A 21,397-nucleotide genomic window follows, 5' to 3' on the forward strand; every position below is an offset into this window, starting at 1 on the left:
TCTGACAAGGTCTGCGTTCTTCAGAAGGGCTTTCATGTTGCTGTTAGTGGGTGTCCTCCCCCAGCCCTCCTCCAGCCCTGGGACACGGGGCAGCATGAGGGCCCCCAGGCCCACAAGGCCAGCCAGTCCCATTTCCCAGCCACCCTGCGAGAACCTCAATTCAGGGCCAGATGTGGCAGCTGGCCCAGCCACCCTTGAGGTCAAGGTCAAAGGAAACCATGTCAAATTTGCCACCCACCATCATTTTCTAGATAGAGAGATAAACAGAAGTGGCCTTGGAGTGGAAGTGAGGTGTAGAAGGGGAATGTGAGGGGTAGTGGGGACTGCAAGAGAGAGGAGTAATAAAGCAAGGCAAAATAAGGAAGATAATCTAAAGGAGACATGGTGAAAGTGTGAAACTGAGAGATAGTGTAATTAAACTAAGAAGAAGTCAGGTGGGAGTGAGTAGCCGTGTGTTCTTGGCTTCTAAATGCCACAGAGGAAACACTGCTCATGCGGTTGACAGCTGTTTCTGAAGTGTGTCCGGCCCTGGGCTTGTAAAGTCATCACATGCAGGCCTCATTTTCTCAGAGGAGTCTGGGCACTGCCCACCTGGCCCTCACATTAGGAACACCCCCCGACACAAACAACTTATTTTATACTCCCTTTCAAAGGGGAGCCTGCGTCACTGCTCCTCAGTGACTAGCATGCTCCCCCATGTCATTACACAGACCCGCTGTCTACAAATCACTGACTCTCACAAACTATCGGTGGTGTGTCTTGCATTAACCACTAACTATAACATATATAACAAGCAAAACGTGAGACCAATTTAATGACATACTTTTAACAAAACTAAAAGAAAGTGGTTGTGCGATTTTCCAAAACTCTTCTTCATCAAAAAATGTTTGAACAAAAATTTGATTTTCAAAGAGTAAATATTTATCCATTCAAACATAGCACCCTGTAGCATTTTTGAATTGCCATGTTGCTGAAATGTACTATACAAATAAACTTTATTTGTCTTAAACAAACAGACAAAGAGACTCTGTTTTCTGATCCTCTTCACTTTCCATTATTGGAAGATTTTCTGAAGTGCGGAACTTGTTTAACGGTGGTCAAAATATTTTTGTAGCAGGAAACACAACAACCTTCAGGCACATGACAATCCTCATCTATCAAAGCAATTTAAAGGAATTTGGTCCTTTTAAAAAAAGTTTGTGTATTTTTCCACGCAAATTGACAAAAATGAAAACAATTAGTGGTAAGAAACCTGTCACCACCGTTCCATTAATATTTAGCATAACAAGATGAATTTGTATTTATATGTTTAGTCATTCGGGGACTTTGAAGCTGACTTAGGAACCCGGACATTGATGTTGTGCTATATAATGGATGCTATTGTTATGAATGCATCTTTTAGTGGATGGGAAATTCTCATTCTTTTCTAATGCATTTCGTAATTACCTGACTACCCCCCACCCCCCCGACTGCCTAGCCCCACATAATATTAGCTCATGATGCAATTTGTTTGTTTGATGTCACTACGGTACTAGTCTGAGTAATTATACAGCAGCTACTCCATATTCAGAGAATAGCACCATGACCAGCACCAGGCAGACATCAGCTTTCGCTAATAGCATTGAAGGCATAGCTGTCTTTGGTATGAGGTGCACCGTCAACTAAGCATCTGTGTTCGTTACAGTGCCCATTATCCAGATCCAGAGATCCATTGTGCAAAAAGCCAACACCATTCAGCCAAAACACCAAAAAGGAACACTGGCCACAGGCCCCCACAGATTGATCTGATAAGCCACCAGGACACACATGCAGACATGCCCTTGGTCTGCTGCCTGCCTTCCATGACTTAGACCACATGTGTTCCTTGTTTGGCCTGGAGAAGGGGGACACATTTTGTGTACCCAAACAGCTGAAGCAGGCCCCCCGAGAGGCAAGCAGACAAGGCAGCAGCAGCTGGTGCTTGTGACGCATTGCCAACGTTATCCAGTGACGTCAAACGCCAGGGGCAACGGCCACGATCTTCCGGTTCTATTTTCACCTATTTCACTTTGACATCAGACTATCAGAGAAAGTGGGATAACAATGTCCCTGATATTCTTAGACTGTGATGTATTAAGGGTCTTCTATGAACGCCAAAGGCACATTCCGTATTATGACCTTAAGTATTAGAATAAAGAAACATACTGCTTGACAGTGTCACATACATGTATGTGTATAAAGACATACGAGTTGTCGCCTGTCATTAGCAGGAAGGTGCTCATTATTTTCTTGGACCTACTTATCTCTGATGCATTGTTTTTTTTTCTTTTGCCATTTTTAAGTTCAGAGTGTTGACATGTTGAAATAACAACACTATGGACACTATGAACAGTTAAGCTCTGAGTTTAGGTACACTTTGTACACTGAGTTTGTGTGCCCATTACAAAATGGCCTAATGAGAACCACAACAATTCAATTTCAGACCTGTTTGAAATTTGCAAGGATCTGGTCTACATCAACTATGAGAAGAGAAAAAATTATAGACCTAGAGTGTTTGTGTGTGGGGACATCTGACAAAGAGAGAGATTCGGAAAGCTACACGAAAGAAAGATAAAGAAAGATAAAATATTAGTGACAGTAAATAAATTAAATGAACTACTTTTTCAAAAGTTTGATCACTTCACAGTTTGACTCCATTGAGACAACTAATAGAGCAGTTTGCCTCATGGAGTATATGCCTGAATTAATTTCAGTAGGTGCCCCAAAATGACCATCATGTTACAAAAGCCTCTAGTGTCCATAGTAATTATGACAAGAGCAAAGGAAGAAGTCAAGTGATGCGAAGTCCACAGACAGACAAAGCCAGAATAGAGTCAACAAAACATGGTTACCACAAGGGAGATAGGCCTGAAGGGGGCACCCTCACTATCATGACCACAATCTAGCCTTAACCAAGTAGTCATTAGTTATTATTGTAATAAACTTAAGTAGTTAACCCAAACCATGATCTTTCCTTAACCCTAAATCCCCTAAAGTTCCTTAAAGTTCTTTTTAGTGTTTAAACCTTAATCATAACAGTGTAAGATCAGATTCTGATTAGAAGAAATTCTGTCTTTAGGGCATTGACCAACAAAGTCTTTTTTTTTTACCTATTTCCCAGGAATTCAGCATGACATATCTTGTGTTTTTTCAAATCGTACCTGGAATTTCGAATCATTGTTACAAGCCTTTGGGATGTGGAAGTTATTACACTTTGTGAAGGTATCTTTCTCTCTCCCACCCAGGTGATTCCATTCCCCATGTCCTGTGACATACGGGATGAGTGCTCCTGTCGGGATCCCAATGCTATAGAGAACAGAAAGGATGAAAATGTCCATTCCCTGGGGTGACCAACATGAGCAGGGACTTCTGTTCAACGTCCCAGGACCCTTGCTCCAACACAACACAGCCAGAGTGGCCGAGGCAGACCCCTCCTTCATCCTCCTCTCGGTCTCCAATTTCCTGCACATGCTGCTTAACAGGCATACCTCTCCATCCATACTGCAACCCCAACCAGCTGAAATGCCTCCGCCTCCACATCACAGAAAGATCTAGAATAGAGGCTGGGACTCATGAGACTCCACAGAAAACTTCATTTCTCAGCTAAAAGGAAAGTAACCATGCAATATCATCATTAAAAAAAAACATATATAGCAAGGAGAAAAAAAATTACATGAAACAAGACTTTTTTTTTTGAAAGAATGCAAAAACAAACAAAAAAAACCTAAACTAACATAATCAAGCATAGGTAGCATGCCTTTTGTTCAGTTTTGTGCTGGCTTCAGTGTCTATTTTAGTGACCTTGCTCTACAGTCACATGATTGAACCAAAGGTAAATCAAAATGTGCAAGTGGGGGATTGTGTTGATGTTGGCTCTGTGTTTTGCAAATATGAAGGAAATCAAGACACATGTTAAAAATAATCCTCAGACACTTTGAAGGCGTGTCACACACCTTTTTTTTTTTTGGAGGGCCTAGAAGTTTGTGCTTATATCATTCCTGGTTTCAAACTGGTCAGACATTCTGTATCTCTATGTCCTTTTCTGTAAAGTGTGTTTCTTTATAGGCACATCAGAGGCTATAGAGGTTATTCCTAGCTTGGTGGGGAATGAGACAGCCATATTGTTAAGTTTCAAGCCACAAAAGCCAAAATAAAATGCACAAACACACACAAAAATATCAGATAATTGTTGACCAACCACAGACATAATTTCCTAAGACAATTTTATACTTAGAGCAAAATCCTGAATGCATAATTAAAACATTTTTAGCATGGCTTCTGCTACTGTGTTTGCTGCTACTTGCCATCTTCACATCATAATATCTAATAGGGTTAGACAGCTTTGTCTGCCTTGCTGCTTACAGTACCTCTTTATAGCATTCATTCACGCCTGCATGTTAGTCCATAATACCTTCAGAGAATATTGACAGCACCACATATGAAATGCACTAAGAACTTTAAGAAAAACCCAGAACCTCACTTGTTATTCCCATTTAACTTAACTGGCCAAGAAAAATACGACATTGACCACGACTTAAAGAATGTCATCGATAACACCCCACCTCGGGTTGGGGTGATATTAGTTTCAGTTTGAACTTCTCCCTCATGGTGCTTGATAAGAACTTTGTTACCTCAAGCGCTTAAAACAGTTTAAACTGAAACTAAAATGATCCCGGCCTTGTTCAGAATGTAGTCAATGCTTGTCAGGAGTCTGTGGCTTTTTTCGATCGCACAGTTCTGCATAGCACAGTCACACAAGAGTATAGAAATAAAGGGCTGGATATAGGCCTTGGCTTTTAGTGAGAGTGAGTATAGATGGAAAGAGACCACATCTGATGCACACAGACATGAACGAATGAACGCATACACACATATCTCTCACTCTGTCCCCTCCGTGTTGTATTGGACACTCAGCTGTAGTTCTGTCTCAGTGTGATCAAAGGTTTCAAAGATTCTGTACTGGGTCTTGTGTTTAAGTAATTAATTTAAACGTTTGTCTCTGCAGTAAAAAGTGCACTTGGTTGTTCTGATCAGCACTTTTCAGTATTGTGAACGGGTGTCCGTCCCCCACCAATTAACGTCTTTAGATTATATAGCTGCTACAATAGCTTTGTATTTTGTTACTCTTCATTCCAGACACATATATACTAGTTCTTTCTCATGCACATTGGATAATGGAGGCTGCTTGGCTTATTGGTCCAAATTTTGCTGCTCTTATTTGGCTGCAACTATAGTCATGGTTACAATCAGCATGATTATGCTTTTTCATTTCATTTTGGGCCAATGGCACAGTCCCTCTGACTTATATTAGGCTGCTATAGCATTCCAGATCATTCTCATAAATCATTGTACTCAACAAACTGTACAAGTGGCAAGGCCAATTCCATGTCATTTTAAAACCAATGTTAGCGAAGAACCAAGACAATACCACAACATGCAGAGACCGTGAGAAGGTATTATTTTCCACCAAATACAAAGAAAGAAAATCAAAAATATCATGTAAATATGTTCTTGATAGACAGGAGCATTGGAAAATGTTTTTAGGTTTTTTGTTTTCATGTATTTCATTTTTACAAAATGTCATATTTAATCAGTGTTTGTATTATTGACCTCAGTTACTGCACTTTTTAGTTTCCATGTAAGAAGAAAAAGTATATCTTTCAAAAATGTTTAGAAGCTGCTATTGTCAGAATGGTGATCTGAAACAAACTGTATAATATTCAGTCGTTTGACTCCCTGTGTTGCTATTAGCTTTCCTGTCAGTCATTTTATTTGTATTTGGCCGTAGATACTCCTCTCCAACCTAAACTGACTTTGCATTCAATGTTATCAATGATGTAGGGAGGTATTGTCACTATGAACCATATGTCCATCCATCATCCATACAGGCTTTACACACCCCTGCAAAACAGGGTTCACATCAAGAAAATATGTTTAGATATATTGTCATGTATTTAAGGTGTTTTACCCTGATGTGTGTAACACATCATCTTAGGTTAGAGGTGTAAATTTTGGCAGAGAAACCAAGAGATGTCAAAGGGGAAGGACGAGCTTAAATGAAGGAATTCCCATTAAAAGGGGACTTTTGAGAGACTTTGTAACTTTTATGAAACATGAAACTTTGTAAGAACGTTGTTAAGGCTACATCATCGTCGAAGATTGCATTTAACACTTTATATGAAAAAAATATATAGCCCTGGTTAAAAAAAAAAAAAAAAAAAAAAAAAAAAAAAAGACTTGTATTATGTTGCTATTGTCAAATTATATGTAATGTTAGTACTCCAGATACTGCTGCTTTACATAGAACTGTTATCAGTTGGAAGATACTGACCTGCAATCACTACACTATGCCAACGACATGCAGTACTGTGGTTCATCATCTGCCATTGAGGTCACTGGAAAGCCATTCTAGTCATTTGAATGGATGAATCCGACATCTGTCATTGGATCCTTCCCTTCATTCTATAAACTGAGTTAACATAACCTGTCATTGCTTCAACATACTTTGAACTAACTAACTTAGAGATATCCTCCTCAAACAACTCAGTTAATGTCTGGATACCAAAATAACTGATCTATCAAAAAAAGGCTACAGAATGTGACAGCACGTCAACTTGAAAAATTATATTCTTAATATTGGAGAAGGTACCCATAAGCCATAGCCAACAAAGATATTCATGGAAGAAAGTATAAGATTACGCATTGGATGAGGACATCACCTCTCTACTGTAGTCATCACAGGATCCCTTGCTGTACCTCATGCCTGTAATGTTTGCTGCTTCTATATTTTTGGTATTTTAGTGACATTTTTGCGTCTCATAACAATGGTGTAAATAGTAGAACTATTTATTGAGAGTGTTATACTTTTTTAAGTTATATTTAATGTCCATGTAAGTTATTTTTTACATTGTTCTTATAAACAAAAGCATTATAGGTTGTGAGTCAAAACTGTCATTTTGTCTCTGTCATCACACTCTGATGTGATCATTGCTCAAGCATTGATCAGACATACAGTACACGTCAGGCCCACAACCACACAATAATCTGTCTCATTGGTCATTAAGTGTAGATGGACACTGCTTGCATCCAATGAGGATCCACCACATTTTCACATGTTATTGAGTGCAGTGTATCTTTTTTTTCCTCCTTTTAAAACCAGAATGTAAAGTTTATTTGTTTTGTTTTTTTTGTTTGTTTTCTGTTTTTCTAATGCTCACATTAGCCATATGTACAAGATGTTGTGAAAAGAAAACCAAGTATATATTGGTCAAGTACATCCATAATATAGCAAATAATGTTTTGAGAGACCAGTGTAAGGCACACAGAATATATGTACACAGCCAGCTGAGGGCAGGAGAAAATGGGCAAGTGGCAAAGAGAGGGACAAAAAAAAAAAAAAGAAGGAAAAGAAGGACTGGAGGTCAGAAGGCAGCTGATGGTGTCCCAGATAGAATGTTCTTGGATGGGGAGGGGGGAGGGAGTAGAAGGTGGGCAGGGAGAGAGGTAGGGATGGGTGGGCTGCTTTTCCTGGCCTGTGTCGCTATTTGTCCAGGTGTGAAAATGTGTACACACAGAGGCTGCCCCTGGGCCAGGGGTGGCCAGCACTGACTGGCAACAAGCCGAGGCCAATGAGTCAGACTTTCTCCTGGGGGTGGCAGCCATCCCTCTCTGGGACTCCCACCACCCCCTCCCTCAACCCTCCCACCTCCACCTCCCCACTCTTCGACACACTGCCTCATCTGTCACTGTCAGGTATGCCTGTGCGGGGCTGCCAGGGTCAAGCTGGCCCTGTGAAAATGAGAGAGGATGTTTGCCCAGCTTACAGAGCCTTTTGAAGTTAGGCTGAAGGAACACAGTTCTCCTCACCTAGAGCCTATGCTTATCACATAATATGATTTGTATAGCAGTCTTTTTTTTGACAGGCTTTGATACCTCTCCACATTTTCCACCAACAGTCGCTCCTTTGTTTCCAATTTAACACCTAGTTGTTGTATTGCTTGTCTAAAAATGGCAAAAAAAAAAAACTTTGTAGTGTCATTACAAGGCGATGGGGATTGTAAGAAAGAGTGTCTGAAGCCCTAATATTTTTTGCTCAGATCATTGTGGAGAAAAATACTGATGTGCCATCTTGTTGTAAGACATTTTCTTTGTGTATTGTAACACATGAAGTACCTCTCACAGGCCTCTGGTTATAGAATGGTCCACTTATCTCTGTTTCCTAATCCCTCAATGAATAAAAAAAGGTGAATTGTCCTTTTTCTAAGTGGGAAGTACAAAAAAAAGTGTATTTACATATTATATGAATATCTAGTGGTATTACTGCAATGTTTCGTACCCGATTGCTCAACAAATATATTTTAAGATGTAAATAATAATATTATATGATGATTGTATTTGCAAACCATGTACTAACTGTTTGGGAGTAGCTCTTGGATTGATTTTTATCATAACTATTATACAAAGAGATGAACCGTGAATATATTGTGCATTGTGTCAAAGTATCACCTGCAAGAAAGAAAAAGAAAAAAAAAAAAAAGACCTGTGATGCTTTACCACACCACTCGCTGTCAGCATTTATTTGTTCATAATGGCTTAGTACAAGCACTGTTGTCAGTTGTCTAAACCATGAATTTATCCATTGAGTCATAAATTATTTATTTGTTGTCAAAATTAATAAAATCATAATGGTCATTTCTGGGTCTTAGGAGTCTGTTGACTGAAATTGATCCTCATAATCAAACTTGACTGATCTTTGCAATGCATTGAGAAAGTTAATTCAAAATTTGTCTGTTGACTGGCACCAACCAGCAGGTTTCATTTTTTCCTCACTCCATACTGTTTATTTGTTGAGTCTTATCCAAACCCAATGCCTTTGTGGTTGCTGAGAATTTCACCAACACTGTAAAGGTAGCCATCAGACTCAATAGTCCCTCCCTCCTTCTGATGGCCTCCTCTCTCTTTGGTTCTTACACAGTATGCACTTTTTCAGGCACATATACAACAGATTGGACTTTTGTGTTTCAGTTGATGTTTCTCTCTGTTTTCACAGTTGCAATTATATATATTTTGGTGCTCTGGTACATGGCAAAACATGTCTGATGTGTACTATATTTTCATAAGGAAGAGTCATAAAGATGAGTATCATGTTCATTTTGCTGTCATTTATTGTGTAGAAATAAAACACTGGTTAAAGTGAACATAAGGCGGAGGAGTGTGGTCAGTTCTCTGAAAGTTACAGTAGATTGTTTTTTTTTTTCCACCCTTGCTAAAAACATCATGCAAAAGTGTGACAAGGTTCTGGTTCTGCTTTATATTGTATTTTTTTTAACTTCTCTGGAAGTCAATGAGGTACCAAAAATCCATAGAGAGCCTTTTCAAAACCAAAAAAGAGCTGAGGTGGTTATAAAAGAGGAACTCATTCTTTAAGCTTTCATTGATACATTGGCATCAAAATGTGAGTGCTGTTCCTGGCACACCAATGACGTTAATGGCCTAATTTGTGAGAATGAACATCAAGCTACTGATTTTTAAAGTGCAGTTAATGTTGCATGACTGGAAAGAAACTGGATCTGAGCTTAAAGGAATAGTTTGTTGAGGGAGATGGAAAAAGAAAATGCTTCCCAGCAGCTCACATGCAGAGAGGCATAGCCACCTTCAGTTAATGATATAAATTAGAGTAATTCATAGGGGATAGCTGTCTGTTAGTTCAGTGACTGATTTCCCCCCGTTCCAGCTCAATGTAAATATTTTTCATCTGAATCGTGGTAAATTGGGTAAATCCTGGGAAATAACAGCACTGCATTGCATTCTACAAGTTAAAATCTGATTACAGTTATTTTTCATCTGAGTCTCATTTCACCATTTTGCCATCATGCTAACTAATTCCGATCCAAATATTGTGATATTTCGCAACGTCAATGTAATGGTTTGTACCCAAGTCTGTGTCGGTTCAGGCAGGACACATGTGCACCACATCAGCTGATCAAAAGCATCTCAGATTAAATTTGACCTGGCTACTCTTGAGAATGAGACCCTGTGTCTCAATGAGATTGTTGTACTTGACTAAATAAGGGTTAAATAAAAATCAATAAAATTAACAAGACCACCACACTATTCCTCATGATGCTCCATGTTGGTGTTGATGTCCTGAGCTGTTAACAGTGTTTAACTCAAAGTATTAAATACAGCTCTTTAAATGGTGCATGCTGCAATGCAGCTTTCATTTTTTTTTAAAAAACAGTGTGGAAACAATTAGAGAGTTAAAAAGAAAGAAAGAAACTCATTGCAGAACCAATCCAAACTCTTTAGGGAGGCTCTTTATATTGGAGCGGTGACATGAAGACGTGTGCTTGTAACTCGGAAGGGGAGCATCAGTTCTGGTAAGGAGTATCCTTGCAAAAATGTAAAGGGTGTAGGTTTGTTAACGGCTGTACTCTCCATTCAAGTAACAACCATAAGATTTCCATATTAGATTCATTTCACAGCCACGGAGGTTGCAGCTTGATGCTATAATGTGCACAGTGACAATATGCTGATATTCAGTCCTTACTGTCTTAATGTAGCGTGTTAGCACGCTAAGATTTTCCATTTAAACCAAACGTACAGTTGAGGCTGACGGGAGTGACACAACGATGGCACTAGATGTACTTGATTTCTCGCCAGATGGGATTTGAACATGTCAGCCTCGTGTTGGTACTCAATGAAAAATCAAGGGATAATGAAAAATAATGGCTTCATCCTGTAGTGAAGTCATTACCATCACAAGAGGTGCTAGAATGACATCACCCCGCAGTTGAATGCAATGTAAAACATATAGGGAAGTATGACAAGATATTCACAAGATTAAGTATTTTCCGCCATGGATGTGTTACCACAAAAAGTTAAAATTGTATAATCAAAAGAAGCACGTATTTAAGGTATTGAAACATTTGTTTTCATGTTTGATGAACAAATGTTTTTTACCAAAAAAGTGAATATGTGCAACAGTTTATTGATTTGGAAGGCACAAATACAATTGGTTTTGTATGTGGGTGTTCCAACATGTGTTAACACTTTCAAGTTGTGGCAACAACATCCCATTCTTCGGTTTCTTCTGATATGATGTAAGATGAGCAGTCAAGATTAAACAAGGAAGTGTGGAGTATCAAGTATCAAAGTATCAAATGGGCTATTAACTAACACACTGTGACAATTATTTAGGCAGTAAGTGTTATTTTGTTGAAAAGACGCATGTGTGTGTGTCATTCTTTAGTGTAGACAGAGTTTTCGAGATTTGAGTTAATTTTGTTATATTGAAACAAAGTTAGACTTACTAGCAGAAACCGTACCTTTTAATAGAACATTTTCTTTCTGTGCAACATGATATTGTTTATTGTTCTCAACAACAGAAAACATTTGCTTTCATTTAGGAAAATAAAATTAGTTAACTCAACATTTCCACTAAATACATGACAGGTTCTTTTCAAATGTACAAAATATTTACTAACAAGATGATGTGCCTTGAAGCATGTAATAAAACAAATCAAATATAATATCACAGCATGTCATGCAAACAGCAAGCGAAATGCAATATCTCAATAACACATGATCCTGTACTTCATGATGTGTCTTTTCTTCACAACCTGTTCAACTGCTGAAATGCAGCTGCAATATCTTTTTATGTTGCAGTGCAAGTCCAGTCTTGACAGATTGCAAAGAGAGTGGTTGATAAGCTAACTTGCATCTGTACAATATGTGTTTGCATTTGCACCGCGGTTGTTGTATTTGCAACAAACAATTTACAATCTAACACAATCCCATTCAAAACAACAATGGCCTCAAAAATTGCATTTTTATATCCATAATAACTCCAGGGTGCCCCCCCGCCTCTCGCCCAAAGTCAGCTGGGATAGGTTCCAGCCCCACCGTTACCCTGATGAGGATAAGCAGTTACAGATAATGAATGGATAGATGGATATCCATATCAACAAACATATTTGTAGTTTTTTGTACCAAAAACCACCTTAACCAATTATAATTTTACATTTTTCTCTGGAGCTCTAGCAAGAAAAGGTGTTTGTGGTGTCCCATTAATATTAAAGTGTAGTCTACCCATATTATGGGTCTTAGTGGGCCATGGTGGTTTAGGGTAGAAGTCTGTATAGTTGTGACATCACAACCTTATGGAAGGTGGTGCGATCGCACTGCTTGAATTGTACTTAATGTCAACATGGATACTGAAAAGAATCATGTTTGTGTCATAGAACGAGCCTTTTATACCTACAGACGCTGCAGCTCCTCTTCCATGGAGTCCATGTTAAGTCACCATGTTTCTGCAGTAGCACAGACAAGACAAACTAAACACTAGGTCTAGAGAGGCATCCACCATTTTGCAGCCACTGTAAAATAAAATTCATTTTGAATGAACAAAAATATCTATTGACACGTATACAATGAAAAGAGAGATGTGAAAAATCATTAGACCTCATTGTGAAGTCATACCATGATTACAAAACCCACCTGTTGGAGTCTACCACTAGTGGTGGCGGTGAAGGGATGAAGAGACTGCTGAAGATTTGGATGAGATGAAGAGTGGACTTCCCATGAGCTCGACTTGAGCACAGGATCTGATGAACTGAAGGTGAATGGTGGTGGAGGAGGTGAGCAACAATTTCACACTGAAATGACAACTGACAGCAGCACAGAAAATCCTGTTGATTTGAGAGAGAATTGTGAAAAAAATAAGCCATAGTCTTCCTGATTGAACTGCTCAACTTTTTTTTTTTTTTTTAAACTATGCATTTTTTTCTAAAATAAAAGATTATAACTGAATCTTAAATTACCTCCTTCTTTCTGGAACAGTGAAAGATGATCAGTAGGTTGGGCTGTAGGGGCAGTTGAATAAAGCACTCAGACTCTCTCTCTTTGTCATAAAACACCAATCAAGCTGCAGGGATCACAGTGAAGAAGTGCTTTATTTTAAAATTAATCTAAAATGACTGTTGGGAATATTTTCCTTTTAAATATTTTTGCTGAAAAGTTGGCAGTATACACACTTAGACTTACTTAGTGCTCTAAAAAGTGTTGATTTGAAATTGATTTTTTTTTTTTTTTTAAACCTCATATAGAAAACTTTCTGACCACAATTCATTGTTGAATGAGCAAGTTTTGCTGTCTGGGAAAAAACAAAGAAACAAAACAAAAAAGAAACTACAGTACCAGGTGGAAAGTAACAAATAATAGTCATGAACTCTGGGAAAGCCAAAAGCTAGCGGCTAGGATATACATGCCACTTGTGATGTTTAATCAAGTTGAAAATAACACAGCCGTTGCGGATTCATTTTTAAAATTTAAAATACTCCACTATAGTGATGAAAGAAACATATTCTGATTTTATATACATTTTTAATATATTTAACATTCTTCAGAAAAAAGACAATCAAAGCCACATAATAATACATATGTCTTCTTTTTTTTTTTTACAATTTAAAATTTACAATATAATAATTTATTATTACAATTATATAACATGAGATGAAAGTACTGGAAAAGGCAATCTTTTTATCTTTATTAAAACAATATTCATGGCTTTGAAGATATGACACTGGATTCAAAAATAAAGGACCTCAGGAGATCCCTAAAATTACTGATCTTCATAATTCAATACAGTTGGTTCAACGCAAACTGTTTGGGCACCTGAAAATATTCCTTAAAATTATTATCCTATTATCCTGCCATATTTTCTATTAGCGCACATAAATATGAGCAAATATCAAATTCTGCTGCGAGGGAGAAAGTTTTCAAAGATGCACACAGCATATTCAGTCTTAGGTCTTAAATTCATTCGTGACCATATTGTGACTAATAGTATGTCTAATATTGCATCTCTTATCTGTCTATAACAGCAGATCTATTTTTAATTTGCAGAACTTGTCAACTGATGATGACAAAGTCAAATTCCACTGACAAGCTGTAATTTATTAGATTATGAGCATAATATACGGTCTTGCCGCTATCATTAAATCTAGCTATAGGATGTGATTTCTCATTTTCATCAGTATCAGTATCGTTGCTCTGTTACATCACACACCAAAACCCAACAAATTATAGAAAGCATTTCATTTCAAGACTTCAGTGTGGCAAAATCATTGTACTTCTTGGATAATCCACTGTGTGAGGGTCTAGTTCAAGTCTTAGAAATGTCCTTGATTTTTTTTATTTTTTATTTTTTCAAAATAGTATTTATTTTGGGCACTGTCATATCAAAGAGAAATGATGACACAAGGATTTCCTAGATTTCAGCTATGAAATCAGCGCTGAATTAAAAGTCTATGAATGAATGTAATGTTTGAATGCCACTCTGTCTTTGCATAATTTAAACCGGTCCTCGGTAGTCCGTTCGTCAATCCTGTTACACAAAGCCTTGCTATTTCAATTGAATCTATCAAATGTAATACAAGACTAACTACAAAGTTTATCACTTACTGATTTTAAATTCATGAAGCAAAGCTTAATTTTTTTTTTAATAAACGTGAATTTGAAAACAAGAAAGTGATTTTCAAATGGCTTCAAAACATTTCAGTCTCTCCTTTCAAATAAAGGTAGTAAAGGCAAATAAGTTATGCTATTGGTTTTTCCTTTTTTTTTTTCTCTTTTAAGTGTTCCAGGTAAGCTTCAAAGCACCGAAGAGGAACTACAATATTACATTCAAAAGTATTTAAGCCAACCAGTTTTTCTCTTGGCTGAATAATATTTTACATGTTGACACTGCAGTTTCTTTGATATGTGCAATCACTGGCATTTTGCAGTTGAGAAATACGTCAGCTCCAGTGTTTTTTTTTTCTTTTTTCTTTTCCATATTCTGTCTTAAAAAGTAGGCCACGCAAAAATATGTTTTTTTGGTAGCTTAAACACAATGTCCAGTGAATTCTGAGGTTTTTTAGGCTCTCCTGGTTTTCAAAATCCACCTGTCACTTGAGAGACACCTGCTGCAGAGTGGGCGACGAGGTACATCAATCACTGATGTCATTTTGCAGGGGAGGGAGGGGGGGTAAAGCGCACCGCTTGTCTCCAAACTCCTGTCTCATCGGAGTTTGGTGTTGCTGTATGTGTTACGCTGTACAGAAATGAGCTTTTCCATGCACATGGTGCGACTTTCATGTAAAGAGCCATGCCACATGTTACTGGGAGGTCGGCCCTCTTCACTCCGGCAGTAGACATACGCCATGGTGTCGGTGCGGCTCTGGATGTGCGTGCTGCGCAAGAGGGATCGGCAGTAGTGGCTAATTTTCTCCGCCCTATGTAGTATCAGGTTGGCTTTTCTATTGAAGGAGAAGACAGAAAAGAAAGAAACAAAGCTTAATATCTTTACATAAATGCAATTTAAGTAATCACACCACCAATACATTTTCTCTCAGGTTTAATTTGACATCTAGAATTGAGACATGCAGATGCAGAAACTGATTAAAAGGCTTTTTAAATTTGGGGTGCAAGCACATATGAACACATAGTCCAGCAGTTTGTGTGACCACAGACGCAAGCAGAATTCTTGTGCAATCTAGAAAAAACACTTAGAACAATATGATTTATTAAAATGAATTTAAGGTATGTACTTTTGGGATCTGGGTGTTGTCTTACTTCAATCGTGAACGTCATAAAATCCTAAAAATAGTTCATAAAACAATGGAGAGGTGAATACTACTTTGTGTGAGAGAGAGATGTGTGTGTGCTTGCGGGCAAAACAAGTAACAAAATCTGTTTTTTTCTGTTTGCGATTAGTTGTTAGCCATGTTTTGGGTGGATGAGAACAAAAGAAAAATAAAGTTCATACCAAAGTGGGCACCTTAAAATTCAATGCAGCACCTGATCTGCATAAAAACAACCTCAGATGCACCACTCCACCCGTCTCATGTGCAAGGGGATTTATTTGGTGCTACAAAGTCAACAAATACATTTAAAAGAAAACAGACAGATATGGCATTGAGCCTTCATTTCCACCTCCACCGGCTTTGTGTCTGCACGTAAGCATGGCTTTAAATGTTACCAGAATTGATAGAAATTGCAACCGTGTCTCTCTTGTGATTCTGTCGGGACTGCCAGTCTGGGTCAACACCACCACATGAAATTGCACTTTAAATTCTCGGATACTGATTCTGTTGAACACCAGAGGCAGCTGTCTAAAGTGAGTGAATCACTCATTTTTGTCTCCAGGTCCAGAGTCTGGAGCTGCTGTTTACGACATGAAGGAGCCATATGTCAGGTCACCTTTAATTTAGAAAAGATGCCTCAGAACACAAAGACACACACATTATTTCCATACATGCAAAAAAACAGAAATACACCTACAGATTACTCCTACAGTATGAGCATTCAAGGTTGTTAAGCTCATATGGATACTAAAACACACACACAGAGAAGGGCAAAATTCCATTTGTTTTGAAAAGCAGTGTCTGCTGAGCATCAACATCTGTCTTTAGTTAAGCAAGGAGTACAGACATCCTTTTCATTTATTTGCTGAAAAAAAGGGGAAGAGGGGGGGGGTGCATTTTCTCATTTCCCTTAAATTCTTACGTCTGAAACAACAGAATACCAAACACATAATCAGGAGTGGCTTACAAGCATGTTAGCGAGGGGCTAATTAAAGACACCAAATGGCATTCATGATGATAAAACAAAAGAAACTACTATAAAAAGAAGAAGTACATAAAATATTATTTCAGCTTCACCTTTCAGGTTGCAGCTAAGGCAACAACTAGGTAATAGATCTGGCTTCATGACATTTAAGCTACTGAATCCTAAGTAATTGATTACGACACAAACATAGCTTCAAGGGAACAAAGCCCAGAACTAAAATCAACATCAAATCAAAGAGACTGACAAAAATAGTGTTGCAGTAAAAGATAATAGTGTTTACAATAATGGTAAAAAAAACAGTAACCATGAATCAAAACATGTCCAGAGAACAATGCAATTATGAAAGAAGCCAGTGTTCAGTTGTAACAATGCGGGCGGACATTTGGGGGCTCCTGGGATTCTCGGCTCCTGGGGGAGTGCCGACTGTGCTTACGTTTCACTTGGCCATTCTGTTACCTTTTAAAAAGGCACCACCAATAGAGGCTGCTTGTAAATTACCCCAACAAGGCTCAACCCTGCCAACTTCAGGCAGTAAATAATCCATGCTCGCTCATCCACTACCCCCCCCCAACAACCCCTCCAACACACACACACACACACACACACACACACACACACACACACACACACACACACACACACACACAGCTGCTGCTGCCCACACACAAATACACCATTCGACCACCCCATATTAAGTCCCAATGGCCAACCTGTGCCTCCCACCCCCCTTCACCAATCAGAGACAAGCATAATCTTCCTACAGACCAAAGTTATTCAACAATTATTATATTATTTATGGCTTTAGCGGAGTGCTTCCAGGCAGTGGGGCTTGACAAACCAAAACATTGGGGCAGTAAAATCTCGAGTTGCTATCATCGGTGCAACTGCTCTGTCAGACTCGCATACACAAATGTTTTTGTTCTATACTTACTTCTATTGTTTATGACTCCCCTGTTGCAGTTTTGTTAAGTCAGTGAGTTTTCCCTGTTGTCTCCATGTTGTTGTAGTGTCTGTTCACACAGCAAACTATCAATGGGGGTGTCCCTATTAAAGGGTCATGGGTGAGGGAGATGTGGGGCTGGAACTTTTTTTTTTTAATGAGAAAGAGAAGGAAATGGAGTTGGAAGTTGAGTTAGTGTTAGCTGACTATCAAATTTAGTGTTTGGCTTGGCTGTCAAATACTGTTTTGGCATCACCATGGTAATGCGAGGAAGGACTGTAACCCCAGAGTTTTTCACGGTGACCTTGCCCACTCGCTTTCCAGTAGAAGCACTTTGGAAAGGGGGGAGAAAAAGGAGGGGGGACGGGGTAGTTGTGCAATGGTGCTCCTGCATAGAAAGGGTGCAGACAATGCCATGAGAACTGGCTTAATGGTCTGAATCTGGCAACACCAGTTCAGACAGCTTTGGCTTTTGTTATGTAAGAAACCTCAGGATGACTGTAATTGATCTTAAACGTCATCAAACATGATGACAAGGATAAATAGTGGCAGACTGGAAAAATAAGGACATTTCTAGACAAAAAAACAACTGTTCTACATAAAAACCCAACAATTGGAAATATTTGAAGCATCTTCTGCAGCCTGCGGGAGAGAACTGTGCTCATTCAGATTTTCTCACCTGGGGCCCAGCTCATCCTCGCTACGCCAGACAAAGTCTCCAAACTTCTCATAGTGGGCATTGTAGTGGTACTGGACTCTGTATAGCAGTGGAGGAGAGATCTCCATCAGTGTGTTGTAGGCCATCTGCTGCTCCTTGCCGCTGGTGTAGCCATTATACAAGTTGTAAACCTTGTCTGCTATCTCTGTGATGAAGTAAGAGACAAACAGAGGAGAGACACAGACATGGTGAGGAAAGGTGAGGGAGGAAAGCAGACAAGCAGATAAAAGTGTTTGATAGGAATCTGGAATTGAATTTCATAGAACAATAAGATTAAGGGAGGACTTTTTAGTCACTAATATAGGTCAAGCTTCAAATACACTGGGTCTTATAATTCCCATAATGCATCTCGCCTTTTCTTAGACCCTCCCCGCCTGGCAAACTCCCCATGATTAGTAAATTGGATTTGACATGTGAAATTGGTAGAGGGGCCCTTTACATGTTGCCACAGCTTGTTTTAATATTCATAATATGTAATCAAGTATGTGCACATCCGACCTCTTTACTGTAATGTTTTGTCCCAACTTTTTACTTCAGTTTAGATAAAACTTGATGGTGTATTGTATGTCTATGTTTAAAAGGGACAATTTACAGATGCATGAACAGTGTGGATAAGTACCCTTTTAGGTAAATTGTGATTATGTGAAAGGATGTAAGAGATATGCAAAAGATGGAAATACATTTACATTGACATTTTGTCATTTAGCTGACACTTTTATCCAAAGCTACTTACAAAAAACAACGAAGGTACAGTGCGACTACGGCATGTTAGTGCAAAAATAAGTACTGTGACAGTTCCAGAGAGTTAGATTTAGGATGTTGGTAGTACTAGGAGAGGAGGTAGGAGCTGGGTCTTCAGGAAGTTTTTAAAGGTAGAGAGGGACGCCCCTAATCTGGTAGAGACTGGTAGAGCGTTCCACCGACGGGGAACAACAGAGAGTTGTCCTGAGTGAACGGGTGGCAGAGCCAGGCGTCGTTCATTGGATGAACACAACAGTCGTGAGGTAACATGTGCCTTTATAAGAGCATTCAAATAAAATAAATACAATAAAAAAGAGAATAAGAGAGAATACCTTCAGCTCGGCTGTCATCCACCATTGGACAAGATGTCCGTACTGAAACAAAGCTTGACTCAGAGTGGCTGCCTCGGCTATCCACTGCATAGAGAGTGAATCTGTAAATGACAAATAAAAGCAAAAGAAGCAAGTTCATTAAAAGTGACCGATATCCCAAGACCTGGTAACTTAAAACTTCAGCCAAACAAGTCAGTGATGCAGCCTTTCACATTGCTGTGATTTAGTAATGGTTATTTGACAGCAAATACATTGAAATAGTCTTGATGGCGGTCTTGCTAGGTTAGATTATGCTCGATAATATATAACCATAAACTGACATTATATGCTATTGTAGAAAATGTCTTGTGAACAATGAGCCGAGGATTCCGGGATTTAATTATATCGGATTAAATGAGTGCAGCCTGTACCACAACAGCAGAGGAGAAAGGAGTAAAGGGGCTTGACTTTAAGCACTCTGCAAGGACAAAAGTTCCTCTCTTTGAAAATGTCAAGCATCAGAATTTTTTGGGTTCCATGACAGACTTCCAGGCCACTCAGTATCCTGATAAGATATAACAGTGAACAGTTCAAGACATTGCAATAGGAAATGAGACACACTGGGAAAATGTAACGCATCTCAAGTAATGTAGGGTCACACAGCTCGGAATAAAAAACAAATGACCTTTACATGTCCTTTTCAAAATGCCAGTCTGTGTACTTCTGCATAAGAAGACGTACAAGGAGGAACTGGTCATATTGAATCTAAAAAAGGGGCAAGGGTGGCACAGATTAGGACATCAATATCCTCGCAGCAGCATGGAGAGAGGCTGGCTGCTGTTCTCATGAATGTGCCACGGCTATTTGCCACTGCCATCTTGATGATGGTTGAACTTTTAGCCTGCCGCTGTGGCTCTCTGTGCGACCATGGCAACCACGGAAACCACACCAAGGAAAACACACAAGCTAGTTTCTACTGGTCTCTGACGTCCCTGAATTATACATGTCTTATCCAAGCAGTAAACAAACATATCAATTACAAAAAGGGTCTTGGAGTTACATTAGCAATGATGTTTGTTTAGGGTAACGTGCTATATAAATACTATATCTATTTTCTCTAATACAAGCTACAACCAGCTACAGCATATTGGCCTTTTTTTTTTCACAGAAGACACTTTGACATGTCACTGTAGGAAAAGCACAGATGAAAATAATCAAATTAACAATGGCTGAATTCAATTCATCTGCTTTGTTTTCAGGGTCCTGGTGTTGTGCATGCTGCATAACTTACACTTTCTTGACACTTGAATAAAACGGAGCCATCTGTAATGCAGTTAGTAACAGCTGTGCATTTCGTTCAATGACACATCAAAATGACGGCTGTGAAAAAGCTTATTTGGCTACATAATGAGATTAGAGTAGGTGGATTCTAAAGATTGATGATTGTCGAGTCTCATTCCCTGGTTGTCAGATATCCACATGAATGGGAAACAAACAAAGTGGCTCGGCACTCAAAGCGTCTGTATTTGATGACCTGACCTGGTGGTTCACTCTGAGCCCCTTTGTTTCCTATCTACAACAGTATAAGATCTAGGAATGTTACTAGAAGTCTGCTTATTTTCTCCAGTATGATTGACCTGACCTTTAAAGCTCAAGTTAAGCATTTTTGGAATACAGTTATTATTATTATTTTTTTTAAAACATGTCTTTATTGGTTTTTGAGTTACAACATCTCGAACATCCCAAACAATTGGCAGCACAGAAAACAATAGCACAGACTTAAACAATACTGAAAAGGACAAAGACAAATAAACAATAAAATAAATACAGACATGAAAATATAAACAACAAAAATAAATAAATAAAAATAAATAATAAATAAATGAATAACATAAATAAATAAACCTTACTAATCTGTCAACAAGTTACTGTGCACTGAGTGTTAGGTCACAAAGTCCATTCCTAACATCAGATTAGATATATTTTCCTTATTTTATTCTTCCACTGCTGGAATACAGTTATTTGTTTTCTGGTGAAAACTGAAGATCAACACAGCTC

General features: G+C 38.6%; 2 protein-coding genes across 4 annotated transcripts in view; one reads left to right on the plus strand and one right to left on the minus strand.

Annotated features, from left to right (window-relative positions):
* The window catches only part of pappaa (pregnancy-associated plasma protein A, pappalysin 1a), a 91,202-nt gene extending 81,991 nt beyond the window's left edge, over nt 1-9,211 (plus strand). For both annotated transcript variants that reach the window (XM_027282268.1, XM_027282269.1), the window contains exon 22: nt 3,264-9,211. In XM_027282268.1, coding sequence (XP_027138069.1) covers nt 3,264-3,368 — 105 coding nt within the window. In that variant the 3' untranslated portion in view covers nt 3,369-9,211. The remainder of the gene's footprint in view (nt 1-3,263) is intronic.
* A 5,010-nt stretch (nt 9,212-14,221) lies between these two features.
* The window catches only part of astn2 (astrotactin 2), a 240,246-nt gene continuing 233,070 nt past the window's right edge, over nt 14,222-21,397 (minus strand). For both annotated transcript variants that reach the window (XM_027282013.1, XM_027282012.1), the window contains 3 exons: nt 19,361-19,461; nt 18,249-18,432; nt 14,222-15,317 (listed from right to left, as the gene is read on the minus strand). In XM_027282013.1, coding sequence (XP_027137814.1) covers nt 15,080-15,317; nt 18,249-18,432; nt 19,361-19,461 — 523 coding nt within the window. In that variant the 3' untranslated portion in view covers nt 14,222-15,079. The remainder of the gene's footprint in view (nt 15,318-18,248; nt 18,433-19,360; nt 19,462-21,397) is intronic.

This window comes from Larimichthys crocea, chromosome IX (genome assembly GCF_000972845.2).
Source record: "Larimichthys crocea isolate SSNF chromosome IX, L_crocea_2.0, whole genome shotgun sequence".
Taxonomy (NCBI): Eukaryota; Metazoa; Chordata; class Actinopteri; family Sciaenidae; genus Larimichthys; species Larimichthys crocea.